The sequence below is a fragment of the Diabrotica virgifera genome, chromosome 4, assembly GCF_917563875.1.
Source record: "Diabrotica virgifera virgifera chromosome 4, PGI_DIABVI_V3a".
NCBI lineage: Eukaryota > Metazoa > Arthropoda > Insecta > Coleoptera > Chrysomelidae > Diabrotica > Diabrotica virgifera.
Genome location: NC_065446.1, coordinates 107,159,336 through 107,182,451, shown reverse-complemented (window position 1 = coordinate 107,182,451; position 23,116 = coordinate 107,159,336). Strand labels below are relative to the sequence as shown.

The 23,116-nt window shown below is 32.8% G+C and overlaps 1 protein-coding gene across 2 annotated transcripts in view; it reads left to right on the top strand.

The window, feature by feature from the left end:
• LOC114325669 (splicing factor 3B subunit 1) overlaps positions 1 to 23,116 on the top strand; it is a 109,358-nt gene that overhangs the window by 53,720 nt on the left and 32,522 nt on the right. For both annotated transcript variants that reach the window (XM_028273790.2, XM_028273791.2), the window contains 3 exons: positions 3,098 to 3,494; positions 18,228 to 18,572; positions 18,764 to 19,011. In XM_028273790.2, the coding sequence (XP_028129591.1) occupies positions 3,098 to 3,494; positions 18,228 to 18,572; positions 18,764 to 19,011 (990 nt within the window). The remainder of the gene's footprint in view (positions 1 to 3,097; positions 3,495 to 18,227; positions 18,573 to 18,763; positions 19,012 to 23,116) is intronic.

Below are 23,116 nucleotides of genomic sequence, written 5' to 3'. Positions count from 1 at the left end.
TTGCCAGACAACAAATTTGAGTAAAAATGAAGCATTATTTTCTTATTTATTCTCACTCTCTTGTGATATTATACCCGATTATATGATTGTGAAAATGATAATCCCTAATAAAGTGTTAACGAAAAAATTTATTTTTTTGAGAAGTATCAGCAAAAAACATCATTTCTGTTTGTGGGTCCACGAAAATTATAATCACTAAAAAGTTCTCAGAAATAATTGTTTTCGTCGGCAGAAACAGAAACAGAAAGGTAAATAGTAATTGTTTTCGTCGGCATCTATTTAGACAAGGCGAAAACGGCGGGTTCGTTGGGAAAAATATTCCCATGAGATTTTTTTGCATAATTACATTCGTGAGACATCCCAGAATAAGGTTCAAGAAGTCGCCCACGTGAAAAGTGGGCCAAATTTTTTTAACAATTTTTTTTAATCAAATTGCAAAAATCTATATTTTTTGCCCGGACAATTTTTTTGTAGATTTTTTGAACAATTCTGGATAAAAAAGGTCTCTTATAATTTTTCTCTAAAGTTGATCGTTTTCGAGTTATAAGCAATTTAAAATTGAAAAAAACGAAAAATGGCGATTTTCAAGGCTTAATAACTCGGTTAAAAGTTATTATTATGAAAGTCAGAAAGTGACTAAATCAAAGTTTAATGCCCCCCCTACAAGATCCCGAAGAAATTTTTGTCATTATTTTATTACTAAGCTGTTATTTTTAAGTAATAATATTGAGCGCCATTCACGTGGTAGCCGGCCGTAAATGCTGCACTCACATTTACGGCTACCTACCACGTGCATGGCGCTCAATATTATTACTTAAAAATAACAGCGTAGTAATAAAATAATGACAAAAATTTCTTCAGGATCTTGTAGGGGGGGCTTTAAACTTTGATTTAGTCACTTTCTGACTTTCATAATAATACTTTTAACCGAGTTATTTTTCCGACATTTGTCGTTTTTTTTTTCAATTTGCTCAATTTCAATTGCTTAAATTGCTTATATCGAAAACGATCAACTTTAGAGAAAAATTATAAGAGACCTTTTTTATCCAGAATGGTACAAAAAACCTACAAAAAAATGGTCCGGGCCAAAAATATTGATTTTTGCAATTTGATTAAAAAAAATTGTTCAAAAAAATTTGGCCCACTTTTCACGTGGGCGACTTCTTGAACCTTATTCTGGGATGTCTCACGAATGTAATTATGCAAAAAAATCTCATGGGAATATTTTTCCCAACGAACCCGCCGGTTTCGGCTTGTCTAATTATGAACTAAATCTTTTCGTTATAAATATTTTATGAGTTATAATCTTCGCGGGCACGCATATAAAAAAAATTGTATCGCCAACCCTACAAGATTCCGAAGAAATTTTTGTCATTATTTTATTACTAAGCTGTTATTTTTAAGTAATAATATTGAGCGCCATGCACGTGGTAGACGGCCGTAAATGCTGCACTCACATTTACGGCTACATACCACGTGCATGGCGCTCAATATTATTACTTAAAAATAACAGCGTAGTAATAAAATAATGACAAAAATTTCTTCAGGATCTTGTAGGGGGGCTAAACTTTGATTTAGTCACTTTCTGACTTTCATAATAATAACTTTTAACCGAGTTATTTTTCCGACATTTGTCGTTTTTTTTTTCAATTTGCTCAATTTCAATTGCTTAAATTGCTTATATCGAAAACGATCAACTTTAGAGAAAAATTATAAGAGACCTTTTTTATCCAGAATGGTACAAAAAACCTACAAAAAAATGGTCCGGGCCAAAAATATTGATTTTTGCAATTTGATTAAAAAAAATTGTTCAAAAAAATTTGGCCCACTTTTCACGTGGGCGACTTCTTGAACCTTATTCTGGGATGTCTCACGAATGTAATTATGCAAAAAAATCTCATGGGAATATTTTTCCCAACGAACCCGCCGGTTTCGGCTTGTCTAATTATGAACTAAATCTTTTCGTTATAAATATTTTGGGAGTTATAATCTTCGCGGGCACGCATATAAAAAAAATTGTATCGCCAACCCTACAAGATTCCGAAGAAATTTTTGTCATTATTTTATTACTAAGCTGTTATTTTTAAGTAATAATATTGAGCGCCATGCACGTGGTAGACGGCCGTAAATGCTGCACTCACATTTACGGCTACATACCACGTGCATGGCGCTCAATATTATTACTTAAAAATAACAGCGTAGTAATAAAATAATGACAAAAATTTCTTCAGGATCTTGTAGGGGGGCTAAACTTTGATTTAGTCACTTTCTGACTTTCATAATAATAACTTTTAACCGAGTTATTTTTCCGACATTTGTCGTTTTTTTTTCAACTTAAATTGCTTATATCGAAAACGATCAACTTTAGAGAAAAATTATAAGAGACCTTTTTTATCCAGAATGGTCCAAAAAACCTACAAAAAAATGGTCCGGGCCAAAAATATTGATTTTTGCAATTTGATTAAAAAAAAATTGTTAAAAAAAATTTGGCCCACTTTTCACGTGGGCGACTTCTTGAACCTTATTCTGGGATGTCTCACGAATGTAATTATGCAAAAAAATCTCATGGGAATATTTTTCCCAACGAACCCGCCGTTTTCGGCTTGTCTAATTATGAACTAAATCTTTTCGTTATAAATATTTTGGGAGTTATAATCTTCGCGGGCACGCATATAAAAAAAATTGTATCGCCAACACTTATCAAAGAGTTATTATTATCACTAGAAATGGAGTAACAATAATCATAGATACCAGCGAAATGATTCTAGCCAGTCTTTAGACATTTTTCCTGTATCATGAATGCGATTGAATAAAAGGACAAATAGTCCGATGTTTTCTTCGCTGATTAATTTTAGCGTTTCTGGGTATATTCCATTTGGACTTGGGCTCTTATTTGTTTTGATTAATGGCATTTATAATTTTGGTTTTCAGAATCTCTGGTTCTTCATTGTTTTTGTCCTGTCTTCTTGGTTCTTCTCATATGCCGTTAAATAGTATTTTGATACAGTTTTCCCATTCTTTTTGTTTATCCTCGGCTGATTCTAGCAGTTTGTCTCTCTAGATTAGTGGTGTTTATGTAAGCTGTTTTTATTTGTAGGGTCAAAATCTGCCGTTTATGAAACCCGAAGATGCACAATATTTCGACAAACTCTTGGTCGACGTAGACGAAGAAGCTTTAAGTCCCGAAGAACAGAAAGAACGCAAAATAATGAAGCTTCTTCTCAAAATCAAGAACGGAACTCCGCCTATGCGCAAAGCCGCTCTCAGACAGATAACAGACAAAGCTAGAGAATTCGGAGCTGGACCTTTGTTCAACCAGATATTACCCTTGTTGATGAGTCCAACGCTCGAAGATCAAGAGAGACATCTTTTGGTTAAAGTTATTGATAGAATTTTGTACAAATTGGACGATTTGGTGAGACCTTACGTACACAAAATTCTTGTGGTTATCGAGCCGCTGCTTATTGATGAAGATTACTATGCCCGTGTGGAAGGTAAGACATCAGATTGTATTTTTTTTTTTTTTTCGAATCCAGTCATTTATACAGTGTGTTTGGTAACGAATGGACCATAGCTTAACCTTAGATTTCTGAGATTAACATTGGTCGATTTAAGCTAACTTACCTTAGTACGAAAGTTAAGATAAAACGGAAATACAGGGTGACAAAGTTAAAGTTTTATTTTATTTATTTTTGAATATTTCCTGACAGGCATGGGATAACAACACGAAATTTGGTAAGTGGCGGTTTTTTGGGACGAGAAACTTAAATACTCCACCAAAAATTATATATTACCCAGATGGCGCCACATACGTCTTTCAGCGCTCATTTACTACGTTCAATTTTTTTATCTCCCACTGTACATAATTTTGAGATCAAAACTTTTATTCCTCTATTATTTTTACTTAAAAAAGATATACTACATTCATCTCACTAAACTCGACCGTTTTCGAGATAAACTCATTTTAAATCTACGATGCAAAATTAAATTTTTTGCATATTATTGTAGTTACTAAAACCCATTTGACATATCCTTGTCATATTTGGCAGCAAGTGTAGGTACTGTACACCCTACTAAATTATGTTAAACAAACGTTTCTGGCTACTACCAGTGGCGTATGACGAGGGAAAGTGAATGATTGACCCTTCCCAAATTCTAAGCCACCGGCGGAATTGCTATTTTAGTACATTTTTTCGATTTTCTAATACCTTCTATGTAAACAATATACTCTTCATTCGTAACGATAAAGTCATTAGTTTTCGAGATATTTGAAGTTAAAAACGAAGGGGCATAATACATTAATCAAAATAACTGTGCCATTTTATTTTTAACTTCAGTTATCTCGAAGACTAATGACTTTATCGTTACGAATGAAGAGTACATTATTTACATACAAAGTATTGGAGAATCTAAAAATTATGATAAAATATCAGTTACTTCAGTGGCGTAGAATTTGGGAAGGGTCAACCGTTCACTACGCCTCTTATAGTAGCCAGAAACGATAATTTAACATAATTTAGTAGGGTCTACAGCACCTACACTTTCTGTAAAATTATGACACGGATATGTCAAATAGTTTTAAAGTGTTATATTTTTTAAATGATTTATTCTTTATTTAAGAACTATTATTTGTACCCGGTACTTTAAAAATATTTTTTTTTTAATTTAAATTAACGTGCATGTGACATCTATGGCCATTAGCACGAGTTACAGTTTACATGGTAATATTATAAATTACAAATTATAAATATATAGTTAACATTAGTAGTAGTTAACATAAGTAAAAAAAGATCAGTTAACAATAATTATATTTTGTTTAACAGTTGATTCTTCTCGAGGAATTTGATAACCTTGTTGATTTGGTCTGTACTGTTGAGGACATCTTTGAAGTTAGGACTAATACCAAGCTGTTGGCGTTACGGGTATGTCCTATACGCAGTCTTCGTAAGATTGCCATGTTTTCCGAGATAAACTAGGGCAGGTAAATAGGTTCACTGAATGCTTAATTTTATGCAGCACTGAAGTAATTTTATTCCAGTGAATTTGCCAGGTGGATAGAGTATGCTTCTTCAGTCTGGCTTTTAGATCATTACAGATTTGTACATTAAGTATGGTATCCATCGATGATGCAGCTTTTTTGGCAAGGCAATCGGCTTTTTCGTTACCACTAATGCCAACATGGGATGGTACCCATAATAAAGTGACTTTTGTATTATTTTTAGAAAAGATCGGTATCATTGGTGTTGGAGGTACATGAATTATTGGATGAAAGGCTTGCAACTTCGTCAGCGTCTACGGGATTTAATGTGATCTTAAGCTTTTTAGATAATCTTGTAATTCGATTTTTAAGCGATCTATCAGATACAGCTTGATATATTTGCGTAAGGTCTTCTAAAAGAGACTTAATGTTGGTGGTAAAGTTATGAGCTTCTTTGAGAGGATCACTGCTACCAAAGGAATTTTCCAGGAAGGCAAAAAGCTGTAATGCTGTCAAAGAAAATCTCTCTGGGTTAGCACTAATTAATTGTTCAATAGTTGATTGAGGAGAGGGAGTAATTTTACCAAGTTCTTTGTCATCAGTTTTTAATTTCTTTTTAGGAGCTGTTTTAGGAGTTGCAAAGGCTGTGGGAGATTTATCATTTATAGGGTTTAAGTCTGGGGGGTTATCAGTAACCGATAAAGTGGGTGATTCGAGACTTGTGTCGCTAGAATAAGTTCTTTTGATGCAAGGATTTGAAGGTAAGGACACTGACATTAGAGACTGTTCATTTGGAATTATTAAGTCGTTATTAGTTGGATTGATTTCTTCTTTTGAGGAGGAGGAAGGACGAGACATAGTAGAAGGAGTTTCAAATGGGATTAGGCTAGAAGTTGTATTTTGAGAAAGATTGGTAGATATTTCTTGAGGGTTAGAACAGGAGTCTGCAGTGTGTCCAGATTGTTTACATAAGAAACATTCAAGTTTATCCGAAGTGATAAAGATTCTATTATTGTTATTTTCATGCGATATTAAAATTGAGGTATTTAATTCAAAGTTTTCTTTATCCGGTATAATATAGATAGAGCGTCGAAAACTGAAAATGTGAGCGTATTCGTCCTCAGGTGAGCCGCATCGGATAAAAGAGATAGGAGAAGCAAGTTGTAATCGAAGTTCTTCTTTAAGTGCTTGCTCTATGAGTGAATTCGGGATCGAAGGGCTCACGTTGGACAGTAGTAGCCTCTTTGCAGGTGTAATAAGTCTGCGAATAGATACTGTTTGATTTCTAACAGTAATGGTCGGATAATTTTGCAGAAGATTATCCACTACGGATAAGGAAGAAAGATATATGCATATACGCTGGTTAGAAATTCGTGAAGCAAAGGTTATTTCTTTAGGGGTAACAATTTCGCCGATTGCCTTGATGTATTCAAATAGCACGACGTCAGGAAGAGCGTTCATAACGATGGCGAAACTTCTACTGGGACATGATATTGCTGTTGTAGGTTTTTTTGGTGTGATTTTTGTTACTGCGGCGAAGCTGGGTTGTACTGTTTGTGATGATGTTTGAGATGATGTTGATGCCATAATTTGATTTTAATATTCTGGATGCCAAAATATTAAATATGTATGGCCAGTAAGAACTGGCCTAATTTTTTGGTTGTCGATATTTGCTGTTAATTAAAAATCGCCTTACCAGTATTTTTGTTGGTAAACACAACACATTAACTAACTAGTTTTTATATGATACACTATTAGCAGAGACGATAAGCGAGGAGTACTTTACTCGTTGGCTTCTGAAATGGGAATCTAAAAATATTTGACATATTATCCTTATCATATTTGGCAGAAAGTGTAGGAACTGTATACCCTACTAAATTATGTTAAATAATCGTTTCTGGCTACTACCAGAAGCTTACGACAGGGGAAAGTGAATGATTTACCCTTCCCAAATTCTACGCCACTGACGGAACTGCTATTTTAGCAGAATTTTTAGATTCTCCAATACTTTGTATGTAAATAATGTACTCTTCATTCGTAACGATAAAGTCATTCGTTTTCGAGATATCTGAAGTTAAAAATGAAACGGCACAGTTATTTTGATTAATGTATATTATGCCCCTTCGTTTTTAACTTGAAATATCTCCGAAAACTAATGACTATCGTTAAGAATGAACGAGTATATTGTTTACATAGAAAGTATTGGAGAATCGAAAAATTGTACTAAAATAACAATTCCGCCAGTGGCGTAGAATTTGGGAAGGGTCAATCATTCACTTTCCCCAGTCGTACGCCACTGGTAGTAGCCAGGAACGTTTGTGTGATATAATTTAGTAGGGTGTACAGTACCTACACTTGCTGCCAAATATGACAAGGATATGTCAAATGGTTTTTAGTAACTACAATAAAATGCAAAAAATTGAATTTTGCATCGTATATTTAAATTGCGTTTATCTCGAAAACGTTTGAGTTTAGTGAGATGAATGTTGTATACCTTTTTGAGTAAAAGTAATAGGGGAATAAAAGTTTTGATCTCAAAATTATGTATAGTGGGGGATAAAAAAAATGAACGTATTAAATGAGCGCTGAAAGACATATGTGACGCCCTCTAGATAATATATAATTTTTGGTGGGGAATTTAGGTTTCTCCTCCAAAAAAAACCCCATTTGCCAAATTTCGTGTTGTTATCCCATGTCTGTCAGGAAATATTCAAAAATAAATAAAATAAATGTTTGACACCCTGTATTTCGGTTATTATCAACTTTCGTACTAAGGTTATGTTAGCTTAAAAGGACATATTTTGACCTCAGGAATCTAAGGTTAAGCTATGGCCCATTCTTTACCAAACACCCTGTATATACACTCCTGGTCAAACAAATCCGGACGCTTTCATTTTGAATGTTTTTTTTTTAATCTTTTATGTGTTAAGTGGTTTAAATAGGGAGGAAGTCAACATTAATAATAAAAATCGTTATTTCAAACACTAAAAAGTAATAATAGGAAAAATAAGTAACCCAAAAGAAAATTATAAGCAACGCAAAAAATGAACATTGTTTGAAAAATTAAAAAATAAAGAAAAAATAAAATTTTAATTGCTCGCAGTTTAGTATCGGGTATTGCCTCCCCTACATCTGCGGGGGATTTCAATACGCCTAGGCATACTTGCAGTAAGTTGCTGAATCTGTTATTGCAGTATATATTTCCCATTCTTTATTCAACGCTATCTTCAGCTTTTAAATCGTTTTTGGCAATGGTTGCCTCTTTTTAATCGTATTCCCTAAAATGTCCCATAAAGTTCTAATGCATTCATGTCAGGACTACAAGCGGGCCAATCCAAAACTGGAATTCCGACAGTATTTAGGAAATGCATGACGATTCGTACAGTATATACCTACCGGCCTAGTGGACAACATTGTCCTCCAGATACTGTCGTATGTATCTGTCTGCTGTCATGAGTTCCATGTTGATGAAAATAAATTCGGTGCGTACGTCGAAGGAAATATCCGCCCATACCATAACACCTCCGCCACCAAACGTGATACTCCAGGGTAATAAGCTAGAAATAGACCATGTTCGGGACACTCAAAGATCCAGGTAGCTGACTACTTTTTTAGTTATTGTAGACCTATAGGAAGAAAACCTACCTGTTTCCTGCCTAGAGTTCGCGTCCGTTTTTTAATTATTAACAATTTAGTGCAAAAATCGCGATTTTTTCGATTTTTTGCACCCTATTCAAAAGTTAAATAGTTGATATAAAATTACAAAATTAAATTTTTTAGAACATTAAAAAACCTTCAAAATGCCGATTTTTGAAAGTTAAAAAGTTAATTTGTTGCTACGCAAACTGCAAAATAAGTGAAAATCGTTATTTGTTAATAACTTTTACTAAAACTACCTTAGAACTTTAGTGTTTCACCCAAAGTTTGGTATTGGGGTACTTAACAAACCCTCAAAATTTGAGACCGATCCATTAATTAGTTTAAGAGTTATTCTAATTGTTTATCCCAGACACCTTTATTTTACAATAACATAAGACAGAAAATAATGAAGATAGTGCAATTCTGCGTATGCCAAATGAAAGTAGAAAACTGATGCTATCAAAATCACAGGGGGTAAGTAGCGACCAATCAAATCCCATACAGGATCAAACTCCTACCGAGATATACGGTGAAATGCATGACAGGGCAATTCGATCAAAGAACGTTATTTTTTACAATGTTCCTGAAAGCAGAGATGAAAATTCCAAAAATCGGGTTGAGCATGACAAAAAATTTGTCTCAGATATACTTCCTACTTTAAAGGTCACTTGTTCTGAGTTTAAAGCTTTCCGACTTGGTAAAATGAGACAAAACAATGTGAGACCTCTAAAGATTGTCTTTTCGGATAGTGGTTTGGCACATATTTGCTTAAAAAATCGTAAATTGATTAATAACCTCAACTTGCAAATAAGAGCTGACTTAACAGTTTTACAGCGTAATCAACTAAAAAAAAGCTCACGAGGAACTAGCTCAGCGTTCTCAAGTTGAGCAGGATCTTCACATTCAGTATATAAAAGGCATTCCTAGTGTTGTTCAACGAAAAACTAAAGAAAACAACAGAAGTACCTCAAAAAACTAAATGTCTACCATCCAAATTGGGGGGGGGGGGGAGGGGGGCTGGTTGAGAACCAAATTAACAGAACTTCGTAACGCTGTCAATGCCTGTGTGTATGATGTCATAATTTTTGTGGAGTCTTGGCTTAACGAGAATTACTTATTAGCAGAATTAGGCTTTGTTGATTTTAATATATTTAGGCAGGATAGGAACCAATTAAATACGGGAAAGAGCAGAGGTGGTGGCACATTAATTGCAGTCAGGAGAAATATTAAATCAAAATTAGTACATACCAGTAACTCAAATCTAGAGAATATTTTTGTTCACATTTCAACTGGCAGGAAAAATATTGTTCTCGGTGCAGTTTATATCCCTCCAGGGTCACCGGTGACTGTATATGAAGAATTTTCCTCGGCGGCCTCAGATCTTGTGGGTGTTTATACAAATTGTGAATTTGTGATTTGCGGTGATTTTAATTTACCACAAGCTATCTGGGTCAATTCCGAGGATGGTTTGCAGGTTGAGGGAGCAGCATCTATAACATCCGCTAATATTTTGTGTGCCTGTTGCAACTATCTTAACCTTAAGCAGGTGAATTCCTTATCAAATAGTTTTGGTGTGTTTCTAGATCTTATTTTTTCAAATATGTGTAGTGTTGTAGTTAATTATGCTTCTGAAAACCCGTCCACCATAACAGAGCATCACCCAGCATATGAGTTTATCATCCCTCTTAAAAGTGATTTAGATTTAAAATATGACGTTTTTTACTACGATTTTAAGAACTGTGATTTTAATGCTATTAACAACTATTTAGCTAGCATATCCTGGGATCATGCACTTGATCATGGTGACATTAACAAATGTGTGGAATATTTTTATAATATTTTGTACTCTGCTATTGATTATTTTGTCCCGATTAAACATTTTAAGTCATCTAACTTTCCATCTTGGTTTAGCAGGGAATTACAGATGCTAATCATTGATAAGAAAAAAGCACATTGTAAATTTAAGCAGACTGGGAATTATGAGGACTATCAATTATTTTCACAAAGTAGAGATAGATGTAAAATTTTACGCAATGAATGTCACAACAACTACATAATGAGAATAAATACAGAATTGTCCGTTAACCCTAGTCTGTTCTATAAACATGTAAATAATTTACGGAGATCAAGTGCATATCCTAATAGTATGTTTCTTGATAATGAGACTGCCGACAGTTGTCAAGAAATTGTAAATTTATTCTCAAAACATTTTGCTTTATCATATAAAAACAATGATGGGGAGATTCCTGACTATAACTTTAATTATAGTTTGGATCTTAATACAGTGCAATTTTCTTTAACAGAGGTCTTTGATGGTATAAATAGTTTGCAGAGTAGGTATTCACATGGCCCAGATGGTATTCCCTCTGTGCTGCTGAAGAAATGTGTTTGTACGTTGAGCCAACCCTTGCTGCATGTGTTTAACTTGTCCATTTCCACTGGTATTTTTCCCGACTTTTGGAAAGTCAGCTTCCTTACACCTATCCATAAAAGTGGCAATAAGAGTGACGTTCGTAACTATCGAGGGATTAGCATACTATCAGCTATTCCTAAGCTTTTTGATAAATTATTTTCCACCCATCTATCCTGGCACTGTCGCAAAATATTAAATGACGAGCAGCATGGATTTTTTCAAGGTAGATCCACCGTGACCAACCTTTTAACGTATCAGTTTGACCTGTTGAATGCCTTTGAGAGCTCCAAACAGGTAGACAGTGTTTACACTGACTTCTCAAGGGCATTCCTTAGAGTTAGTCATAAACATATTGTTGCCAAACTAAGTGCAATGGGTTTGGGTGAGAGCCTTGTAAGATTTTCTTATAGTTTGTTAACTGGGCGTACTCAGTTCGTTCGGATTAACAATTACTTATCTAGCGAGATTCAGGTGTTCCACAGGGGTCTCACTCAGGCCCTATCTTGTTTAACTTGTTTATTAGAGACCTGAGTACTATAATATTACATTCTGCACTTCTGGCCTTTGCGGACGATTTCAAATTTTATAAGGTTATTGAGTCCGAACTAGACACTGTACTGCTACAAAAGGATCTAAATAACTTATGTGTATGGTGTACTGATAATGGTCTAGAATTAAATGTTAAAAAATGCTTTAGTATTACCTTCAGTCGCTCTAACAATACCATTGTAAAAACGTATATATTGAACAATACTGTTATTGAATCTGTGGACTGTATTAAAGACTTAGGTGTTTTGTTTGACAGAAAATTAACTTTTATACCACATATTACAGACATGATTAATAGGAGTATGCGACATCTTGGATTTATAACACGTAATAGTTCTCAACTGTCACCGAATTGTTTTTTAAGGTTATATGTTTCTTTTGTGCGCTCATTGCTGGAATATGCCTCAATTATATGGTCACCTTACTATGATTGTCACATTAGAAATATTGAGTCCGTCCAGAAAACATTTCTTCGTTCTTTGGCATTTCGAGCTCATATCAATATTTGTCAGGGTTTTAACATTAATTATGATCTGGTTAATCAAACATTTAAATTGGATAGCTTGGAAGTAAGAAGGGCTAAATCAGATTTAACAATCATTTATAAAATATTAAATGGTCTGTATCATTGCCCAACTATCTTACAAAGACGGGTTTCCCCAATTTTTCGCATACCTTATCATAATACGAACTATTGCTTTTACTCCCCATTGTCACGCACCTTGCGTCTAATTAATCATAATCAAAACAGTCTTGATCCATTTGTGGACAGTCTTCGTGTATTTAAAAGAAGCATACATAATTCAGTAACTGAAGTAAAGTACTAAGTTCCTATAATTTATTAATTATTTATTATTGTTACTAATTTAATTTTGTTGGTTTTTATTGTTGTCATTGTTGTCATTTTTATTATCTTTTGTTATTTGTTATTTTAGGTTAAAATTGGTTATCTTTACTGTTTACCATAATATTTCATTTTTTTTATACATTTTTTGTAAATTGGCTCTGCCGTTTATTGAATAAATTAAATTAAATTAAAATGTACTAAAAAAAGATAAAAAAATTATCTAATATAGTTAAAAATCCTAATGTGCCAAATTTGTGAAATTTTGTAGTTTATAAATATTTAGAATATCTTCAAAAATATTGTCCGTAGAAAAAATCATTTTACATATTAGAAAAGCTGGTATTTTACACGAATTTTTAAAAATGTAGTTCAATTGGTGAGTAGTCGTGGTAAGTGAAGGGGAGCTGGGAGCGGACAAACGCACGAGTTCAAAAACTAAAAAAGGCAACTTAAAACTATCATTTTCTATATCTCGGGATCTACTGAATATATTTTGATCGTTATTTTTTTAATTTGTATGTAATTTTTCTGTACATTAGAAGTATGCAATTTGTCTAGACATTTATTTATTAATAAACAGTCTAATTTGTTTAAACAATTTTTGAAAAAATCATTTTTCCCAAAAATCCAAGATTTTAATCATACTATCGTTATTAATCATAAAAATACTTTAATAAATAAATTATGTTCAATAAAGAATTATCTAATAAAAATCATTTATTTATTAAAGTGTACTTTAACTTTTTCTATGATCATTAATGATACTATGATTTAAAAAATAGATTTTTGTAAAAAATATATTTTTTCAATAATTGTTTAAACAAATTAGACTGTTTATTAATTAGTAAATTTATAAACAAATTGCATATTTGTAATGTACGTAGAAATTACATACAAATTACAAAAAGAAAGATCAAAATCCATTGAGTTGATCCGGAGATACAGAAAATTATATTCGTTTGAAATTGCTTTTTCGGTATTTTAACTCGGTGGATTTGTAGGTTCCCCCTAGTAATCGTTTGAACTATATTTTTGAAAAATCGTAGAGGGTGCTGTGAAGGTACAATGTTTGTGCAAATTTTTTAAGAAAAAATGCAAATTCCATTTTTTAAAATGGCAATAATGAGATTCCTTAATTATTATAAACAAATTAGCTGTAAATTAAAAAAACATATAGCTAACTTAGTCCCAAATGAACTCAAGATAAATTTTTTTATTTGAAAATTCGTGTTAAAATACTATCTTTTCGAATATATATATAAAGATTGTTTCTATGGACAACATTTTTAAAGTTATTCTAAATGTTTATAAACTACAAAATTTCAAAAATTTGGCATTAGGATTTTTGACTATACTAATTTTTTTATCTTTTTTTAATACATTTTGATACTATCACTCTTCTACTTTCATTTGGCATACTCAGAATTGCCATATCTTCATTATTTTCTGTCTTATCTTATTGCAAAATAAAGGTCTCTGGGATAAACAAATAGAATATCTCTTAAACTAATTAATGGATCGGTCTCAAATTTTGAAGGTTTGTTAAGTGCGCCAATACCCAACTTCTAAGGTAGATTTAGTAAAAGTTATTAACAAATAACGATGTTCACTTATTTTGCAGTTTGCGTAGCAACAAATTAACTTTTTAACTTTCAAAAATCGGTATTTTGAAGGTTTTTCAACGTTCTAAAAAACTGAATTTTGTAATTTTATGTCAACTATTTAGCTTTTGAATGGAGTGCAAAAAATCGAAAAAATCGCGATTATTGCACTAAATTGTTAATAATTAAAAAATGGACGCGAACTCTAGGCAGGAAACAGGTAGGTTTTCTCTTTCTATAGGTCTACAATAACCAAAAAAGTAGTCAGCTACCTGGATCTTTGAGTGTCCCGAGAAAATCCTTATTACTCTGGACTATGACTCGCCAGAAAACATTTCACCACTCCATTGTTGAACAGTCCAGTCTCTGTTATCATTCGTAAATATCGTCCTGTTAGGTCGATGAGCTGTTGTTAATTTAGGGTACTGGCTTATGAGAACGTGACCAATTTCATGCAGGGCTCTTCTTACAATTCATGCAGAAATATGAGTTCCTCGAGCTTCTAACAAACGAGTAGCTAAAACATTTGACGTTTAAGAGCAGTTCCGTAATTTTAGAATCTTAAAAAAAAAACTTCATCACGCTGACTGATCCTGGTCTTCTAGTGTGTTCTCCAGTCTAACGATACTTCTTAAGAGCATCATGGATGGTACTTTTGGGAATATTCAAATGATTTGCAATATAACGGACACTGCGACCATCTTCATGTACCTAATGCCACAACTTTGGCGTTCTTTTCGAGAGTCACGCTAACACTATTTGAAAACAGTAATGAATAGTGATCTGAATTTATCAGAATAAGCGTGAATACAGAATAAGCGTGAAATACAATATTATTTTGTTTCTATGGTGACGCAATCATTTAAAAACATTAAAAGAACCGTTTTTATTGTTATAAATGAACGTTTTTATTATTAATTTTTAATTTTCCTCATTAAAACCACTCTAAGGTCAGATGGGGTAAGTATGTAGCAAAATATTAAAAGTTAGTATATGTACATACCGCATTTTGAGACCAAATAAGATTTGAAGCTAATATTTTAATATGTCTACAACTGCTTCATTTTATAACTTTCCACGGCAATGACGTCACCATATTTTAATTTTTTTAAACTATGTCCGTAGTACCCACTTCCCCCTTTCTACGATTTATTTTTTAGCCATGAATCAATAGAAATGGAATCTGGGTAAGTGTGTACTTTAAAAGTGCAAATAAAGAAGAATGTGTGTATACTTTGTACGCACGTAAGAAGTTATACTTCTATTATATATTTCAACGAAATAAATATACTTTTATTTGTGTTTTATTTAAATATTAAACTAATTTTAATACTTACCACTTTACCACTTAAAATTTTTTTTTATTAAAACAATACCTAAAATTAAAAAAAAAGAAGAAATATGAATTGTCCGGATTTGAACGCGGGACCTCTCAATCTCTAGTCGAATGCTGTACCAATAAGCTACCACGGCTTTGTTTACTTCACTTCTCGGACATAATTACAATCACGGTGACAAAGTAATCAAGTGAAGTATAAAAATAAAAATGTTTTAATATTACTTATTATTTTACTCTCCCGAGCAAGGCAAATCCAAAGACACAAATATTATAATAAATATATTTACTAAAAACAGCAATATATTCTTTCCACACCTTTATTGCACTGATACATACATAACTTGAAAGATTTAGCAAAGAATATAGACGGAGAGTGAATATATTTTTTGGATTTAGCAACGAACTCTATACTGCGCATGCACCCAGGATAATAAAAATTCACTCCCAATCGCGCCTAAAGAAGTATAACTTCAAAAAAATTTTAAATTTCAACACAGAATGCCGATGGTGCTTGATTTTAAATGGCACGTCTCGCATGAAATGCGCACTTAACGTTAGGTACAGACAGAATGACACTTTTCTAGTTAAATAAAAGCAAAGCGAATCTTGGTTTCAGTTGACCTTGTAAGCATTTGTATTCTTCTTTAACGAATCATAGATGGCGACACTAGTATATAACCACAATAAAATATATTTTGACTTTACACACTTACCCCGAATACACACTTTCCCCACCGGACCTTACGCAAGGGAACTAAAAAAAAGAATGTGTGTGTACTTTGTACGCACGTAAGAAGTTATACTTCTATTATATGATTTCAACGAAATTAATATACTTCAAACAGTTTATTTATATTTTATTTAAATATTAAACTAATTTTAATACTTACTACTTCTCAAAAAATTTTATTAAAAAAGTGCCAAAAATTAAAATAATAAAAGAATAAAACACACACAAACAAACACATTGAAAAATGCCACAAATGATTTCTGAACAATGTAGGAAAATTTTTTAACTAAATACGTATTTTCTGAAAAAAAAATTATATAATAAACTTACAATCATAAAATGTATAAAAAAATAAAAAAAAAATAAAAGTTTCCATTGGGGTTCGAACCCGCTTATCAGCGCAGTTAGTATTGAAATTCATTCACCTTAAACTTTTACCCACGGATACCATGTGTCATCATGTGCGAAGATCAACTAACTAAACGGATTAAACTTTTGACGGTTCTGAATTTAACCAAATTATTTTGCTTTTGAATGGGAGTTATTTAGAATTGAAAGAAATATTAGAATACAACAAAACATAGAGTAAGAAAACAATATATTAGGTGAATATTGATAGAAATTTTGATGGTAATCAAATTATGTAAATCAAAGCATTACATACTATTTTACTAGGGAAATTTTTTATTAGGATACTGAAACATTTACAATTATTAGGTACCTGTCGCTTTTAAAAACTATTTAAAAAGTCACTACAATATTATAAACTTGCATTTTTCTCTGCCATCACAACAATAAAAACTAATATACACAACATTAATTTGTTTATCCAAAATCTCCGTATTGAACAATTATTGACAGATGATTTTAACGCCCAATCAGATCCCGTATAACGTTTATATCATACTGTCTGTGTGCGCATGCGCGCAGAATTATGAAATTTTACTCTCAATCGCGCCTAAAGAAGTATAACTTCAAAAACACACAAAATGCAAGTATCCGGATTTTTTGACCAGTAGTGTAGTTTTCAATCTTCAATAGCTTATCGACGAATGCGAAAACTTTTTTGTTATGCCGGCACCATACTTCGCTATGTGCTATTTGTTATGCTGCTACGCTTTATGCGCCCAAATATTTGTCCTTTGAAGTGTGTCAAAACCGACAACTGGACGAATAGGCGTATTTGCTATGCGCTATCCGTGCGCATAAAGCGAATATTGACGAATGAACTCTCCCCTCCACACTTCGTCTTATGCGGCCGAATAAGGCGCATAACAAATAACACATAGCGAAGTGTGATGCCGCCATTAGATAAACTAGAAGTCAAACAATTAGGAATGCACGTCAGATTTAATGATATCATAACCCACCAGTACAAACTTGACGACAAACAAATTTAACAAATTTTTCCTCATATGTATATTAGTATTTTTGCTACCGTTAGGTTTAGTAGGAAAGCGATGTTGCCGAATAAGAAATATATGTCTATTTACCAAAACAGCTACCGGCTACACTATTTGTCTTTGTTTTTAAGAGTGTGAAACAAAGATAACTATCTGTAATATAAGTGTCAAAGTCATGATATAATATAGAAGGCTATGTAAGATTTCTGTTTATTCTTTTTTCTTCTTCTTTTACGGCCTTTGGGAGATGTGTCCATTTAGCCAGCAGAATTTCTTAAAATTAACGCCTAATTAAACCTACCATACAACAAAACTATTATGAACCTAATCGACCAATCAAGGATAGGGAAGTGAAAGGGTTACAAAATAACCTGTTAGAATATAAACTAAATAAATAAAATATAATTTGAAAACAATAATTTGACATTATATTTAACCTCCAATATTATGATAGACGTCAGTTACCATTTACAATCCCTCCAAATATAATAATGACGTCATATAAACTCGTCACTAATTCTACCCAATAAAATGTTCGCTGTAATAGGAATGGCATGTCAGACATGTCAAAAAAATCTGATTTTTTTTCAAATTTAGAATATGGCAACAAGAAAAAAATTACGTGCATTCCTTATTGTTTAACGTTTCCTTTACCTGTTTGATATAAAACATTTTTTGTATTTGAGCAATTGTTTTGTGAACCGTATTTAGATTTATTGTCATTGCAGGTCGTGAAATCATTTCTAACCTTGCCAAAGCTGCTGGTCTAGCTACGATGATTTCCACGATGAGACCGGATATTGACAACATTGACGAATACGTAAGAAACACCACTGCGCGTGCGTTCGCTGTAGTAGCATCAGCTTTGGGCATTCCCTCGTTGCTTCCTTTCTTGAAGGCAGTATGTAGATCTAAGAAATCGTGGCAGGCTAGGCATACCGGTATTAAGATCGTCCAGCAAATCGCTATTTTGATGGGTTGTGCCATCTTGCCGCATTTAAAATCGCTGGTGGAAATTATTGAGCACGGTTTGGTTGACGAGCAACAAAAAGTTAGGACCATTACTGCGTTGGGTAAGTATTTCATGTTAAGGGGACTTTTACTTTCTAAATTTTCAAAAAATTGTTTTTTTACGTAAAACATTATGTACAACACGGCGCCCGACGCCTTACCTGTGCACCGGCAACTCGCCAGTTGCTTTCTAAAACGTAAGGGGGGCACATACATGTTTCCTTAGATTCAAAATTAATCAATCTGTTTTTAGGTATCGCTGCTCTTGCAGAAGCTGCTACTCCCTACGGTATTGAAAGCTTCGATTCCGTTCTCAAACCCCTGTGGAAGGGTATTCGTACTCATCGTGGTAAAGGTTTGGCAGCTTTCCTTAAGGCCATCGGTTATTTGATTCCTCTTATGGACGCTGAATACGCTAACTACTATACCCGAGAAGTAATGTTGATCCTTATACGAGAGTTTCAGTCTCCAGACGAAGAGATGAAGAAGATCGTCTTGAAGGTAATATTTTATATTTCTGTTAGTAAAAATTTATTTATTTAGTTTTTATTTTAATTTTATTTAAATTTATATAATGCATTTATTAAATTCCCGACTTAAAACCGCGTACAATTCCGATTTATTATTCAAAATTTTCGATACTATTTATAAATTAACTATTTTTAATGGGAAATAAGCCACAAGTTTACTAATAAAATGATTTTATTAACGTTTCGACGTCCAAATCGGATGCCGTTGTCAAAATAGTCAAAAAATATTAATATCATTAATATTTTTTGTATTTTGAAGTCATCCGATTTGGACGTCGAAACGTTAATAAAATCATTTTTTTAGTTAAATTGTGGCTTATTTCCCATCAAAAATAGTTAATTACAAAAATGCCACAAGAAAATAGCTTCAGAACAACTATTTATAAACTGTTCTGAAACTATTTTCTTGTGGCATTTTTACAATTTTAACTATTTATAATGGGAAATAAGCCACAATATTATTAAAAAATGATTTTTATTAACGTTTCGACGCCCAAATCGGGTGCCGATTTGGGCCCGATTGAAAATAAATAAATTGAGTTGGGGTTGATTTCATGTAATCGAATGAACTATCTTTCAGTAAAGTCGTCCCAGGAACGCAACTCATAAATATTGGCAATATCATTTTAAAGTCTTCTACTTTAAAATGTATCATATGTATCTGAATTGCCGATATAAATGAGTCAAATTAAATAAATTATTAGAAGAGTTTTTTTACTAAGCAACAACATTTTTGTTTCTGTTAGTAGTATTTTGTATTTTGACAACGGCACCCGATTTGGGCGTCGAAACGTTAATAAAAATCATTTTTTAATAATATTATGGCTTATTTCCCATTATAAATAGTTAAAATATTTATAAACTCTTACTAACTACAGAATGTAAATGATTGCATTTATATATCGACAGTGAGCAGGCAATATGTCCTATCTACAAAAAGTGTGTTTTACAGGAGGAAGAAAAAATCATTTTATTTGAAAAATATCATAGCTCCCAAGGGCCAAAAAAAAAAATTGAAAAATATTGATAATAGGGACGAATAAAAAAAATACGTAGTTACTTAAATTTTATTACGTAAAAATGAATGTTAACAAAAATTGATTTACTCGCATTATACATTTAGTGAGTCAGTTAGGACAGTTTGAAATAAAATATTTTGTTACATAGGACTCTTTGCATTATGATTATATAATACAAATTAAATTAAAATAACTTTTTTATAACAGATAAACTAAAACAATAAAAAGTTCTAAGTGAATCTAAACAATATGTGGCAAATTGTCATAGAAAAAGTGACAGTCCGATGGAATGACACTTTTTAATTCTTGTAGATGATGCCACTTTACCTTGGAAATTTTACATCGTTCGGTAAATAATGCAGGATATTTAGATATTGGTGGGATGGTTTTTGGTCTTACAGGAAGATCAGTCCAATTTGATTCCGTGTGATCAAGTTTTACCTTAATATGTCCTAACGGACTGTAGAAAATAGATCTTATATCCATAACAGTTGCATCGTTTACTATTCGTCCTGGGCGAATAGAAGAATACCTTAAAGTTTTGCTATAATCTCTGAAAAAACGGAAATCGCAAGTAATAGCCTCATATGGGTTTGGAAGCTTTCTAGCTTCTTTTGTGATAGATATGTAATCACTTGGAACTTTAATTTCTCTATTTTTTAATTTTCTCTCAATGCATGCATGCACAGAATCCACCTCCATCTGCGTATGCCCAACTTCTAAAAATTTCTGATGTATTGTTATGTTATGTAACATACTGAAATTTAAAAGGGCATTGGCCATAACTGCATTCCGATTCTGAGCAGTGCATCCATCCGAAAAAATTGTTATAGGTTTTTTATTCTCTGTTACACAATATCTTGCAAGAAAATCAAGTAAACAAGAAGTAAATGTTGATGCAACAAGCTGATTATTCTGATCTTCAGAAAACCAATAGCAACTGGCATGTTTTGTAGCCAAATTGTATACTGTCAAGTTGTGGCAGGCAAGCTTGGTATTGTAATAAAACGCGTTTGCGTGTGTAAAGGGAGCTAATTTTACGGCCTGGAAATCTAATTGTATTGTGAACTGATTTCCTAACTGAGCTTCACGTTTGTCTTTTTCCATTTCGTCTCTCGAGTCCTGTTTACGTTTTTGATGAGCTTGCCATGCCTCTTCTGTTATGTTTCCAGTTCTGTAGCTACAACACGTGTTACACTGGTCCTTCTTATTGGGAAAAACTGAAATATTTTGTTGACTAATTATTTCTGAAAACTTCTTTCTGCCAAGAGAGGCAACGCTTTCAGCTTCGCATTTACTAAGATACAATTTAAAAACATCAGAAATTGTATGAAATATGGGTTCCAAATATAGTTTATATGAACGTTTTGGAGCGTAGTGTGACGGCATTTTAGGCAGTTCATTTAAAATTTTTTGGAGGTATGTACTTGATTGTTCTTGCTAGTTCGAGTCGATCACTTACTTGTTTATTGCGCTGATCTGCTAGACGAGGGATATTATATGAACTTTGTTGACACCATCTCTGAACCATTTTGTAATTGATACCAAGCGTGTTCAAAAACATTTGTCGACAAACTTGCTTTACACCTTGTCCGTTATTTAATCTATACTGAAACGTAAAATTGCGTCTAGAATCATTTCGATCTACAGTGTTCCTCTTTTTCTCAATTTTTATCACATGAGCAGTGACAAATGACTGTTTTTGTGGCCAAGTGATCTCCCAAAATTTATCAAAAATAGAACGTCCGATATTTTCAGTAAAAAGAGAACATTGTCTAAGTTTTGATCTTTGACACAAGGTACTGTTACAAGTTGGTTTGATTTTTCGAGCTGATCGCTGGGTGTTTTGTTTGGACTTTTGGTTTTTACCCTTTGCAAATCCAAGATAAGGTTTGCCTTCCATTCTCAACTGTTTATTAATATTACGTTTCCACTGAGTGGAATCAGCCCGTCGTCGTCTTTTGCGCCCTTCTGTAATATTAGAATTGTTTGGGTCATTTCTATTAATATTTTCTTGATTTTGAATTATATCGTGATCATTTACTAAATCATCAGACAAATATTCATCGGACAACTCATTAAATGAACTAGTGGCTGTATTTGAATCAGAATGTCCATCATGGTTCTGAACATAGTCTTCATCGGATAAGCTTTCTTGAGAAATATTGTCTGTGTAACTTTCGGTGTCATTTTCAGGATTTGATCCTGAAATATTATTTAAGTCCAAAAAATCATTGATCGTATACACAGGAGAGCTATTAGCAGTGTGAGTAATATCCTGGGGGAATCCAGATTTTTCTGGGAGAGATATAAGATTTTCATTAATTGAAATTATTTCACTGCCAACAGTTTCACCTCGGATAGTTATTAGAGTGAGAGTGGATGTATCGATCACTTCAGAAACCTCATTTTCCTAAAAATTACGAATTAAAATATACAAGGACTTTTATGTAACGATTAAAAATGTTACCTGAGCGGAGGGTTGGTTCAATGTATTGTAGGGTTCCATCGGAATCTGCATCACAGAGACAGTGGGCATATCGGTAACCTTAGCAATCGTACTTGCCTAAAACATAGATTATTTTAAAAATACTTTTATTATATCCACTAAAAAATAATACCTCAGTGGAAGGTGGGTTCATTGATTTTTTGCATATCTCCATCGAATTTTTTATTCTACACATATTCACTAACTTCTTTCCTCGGTTCAGGATTCCGCTGGATCACACTGTAATATAAATAATAGCAGTTAGGTACTCATAATTTATGTATAAAAAGCATTTAAATTTATAATATGAACAAAAACAAATTGTCCTAACTCCATTTGACACGTTTCAGACGCCTACTAGGTCAATTTATTTTCTGACAAATCATCCTATCTACATAAGTATTAAATTCAATGTTATTTTTAATTTAAATAACATTTTTATCCAATTCTATATAGATAATACGATGCACACAGAACTTAAGAATCAATACATACCTTTTTATAGTAAAACAGGTCACTATTTACAGTGATTATACCAAAATAATCAGCACTATGTTCACAGCCACTTC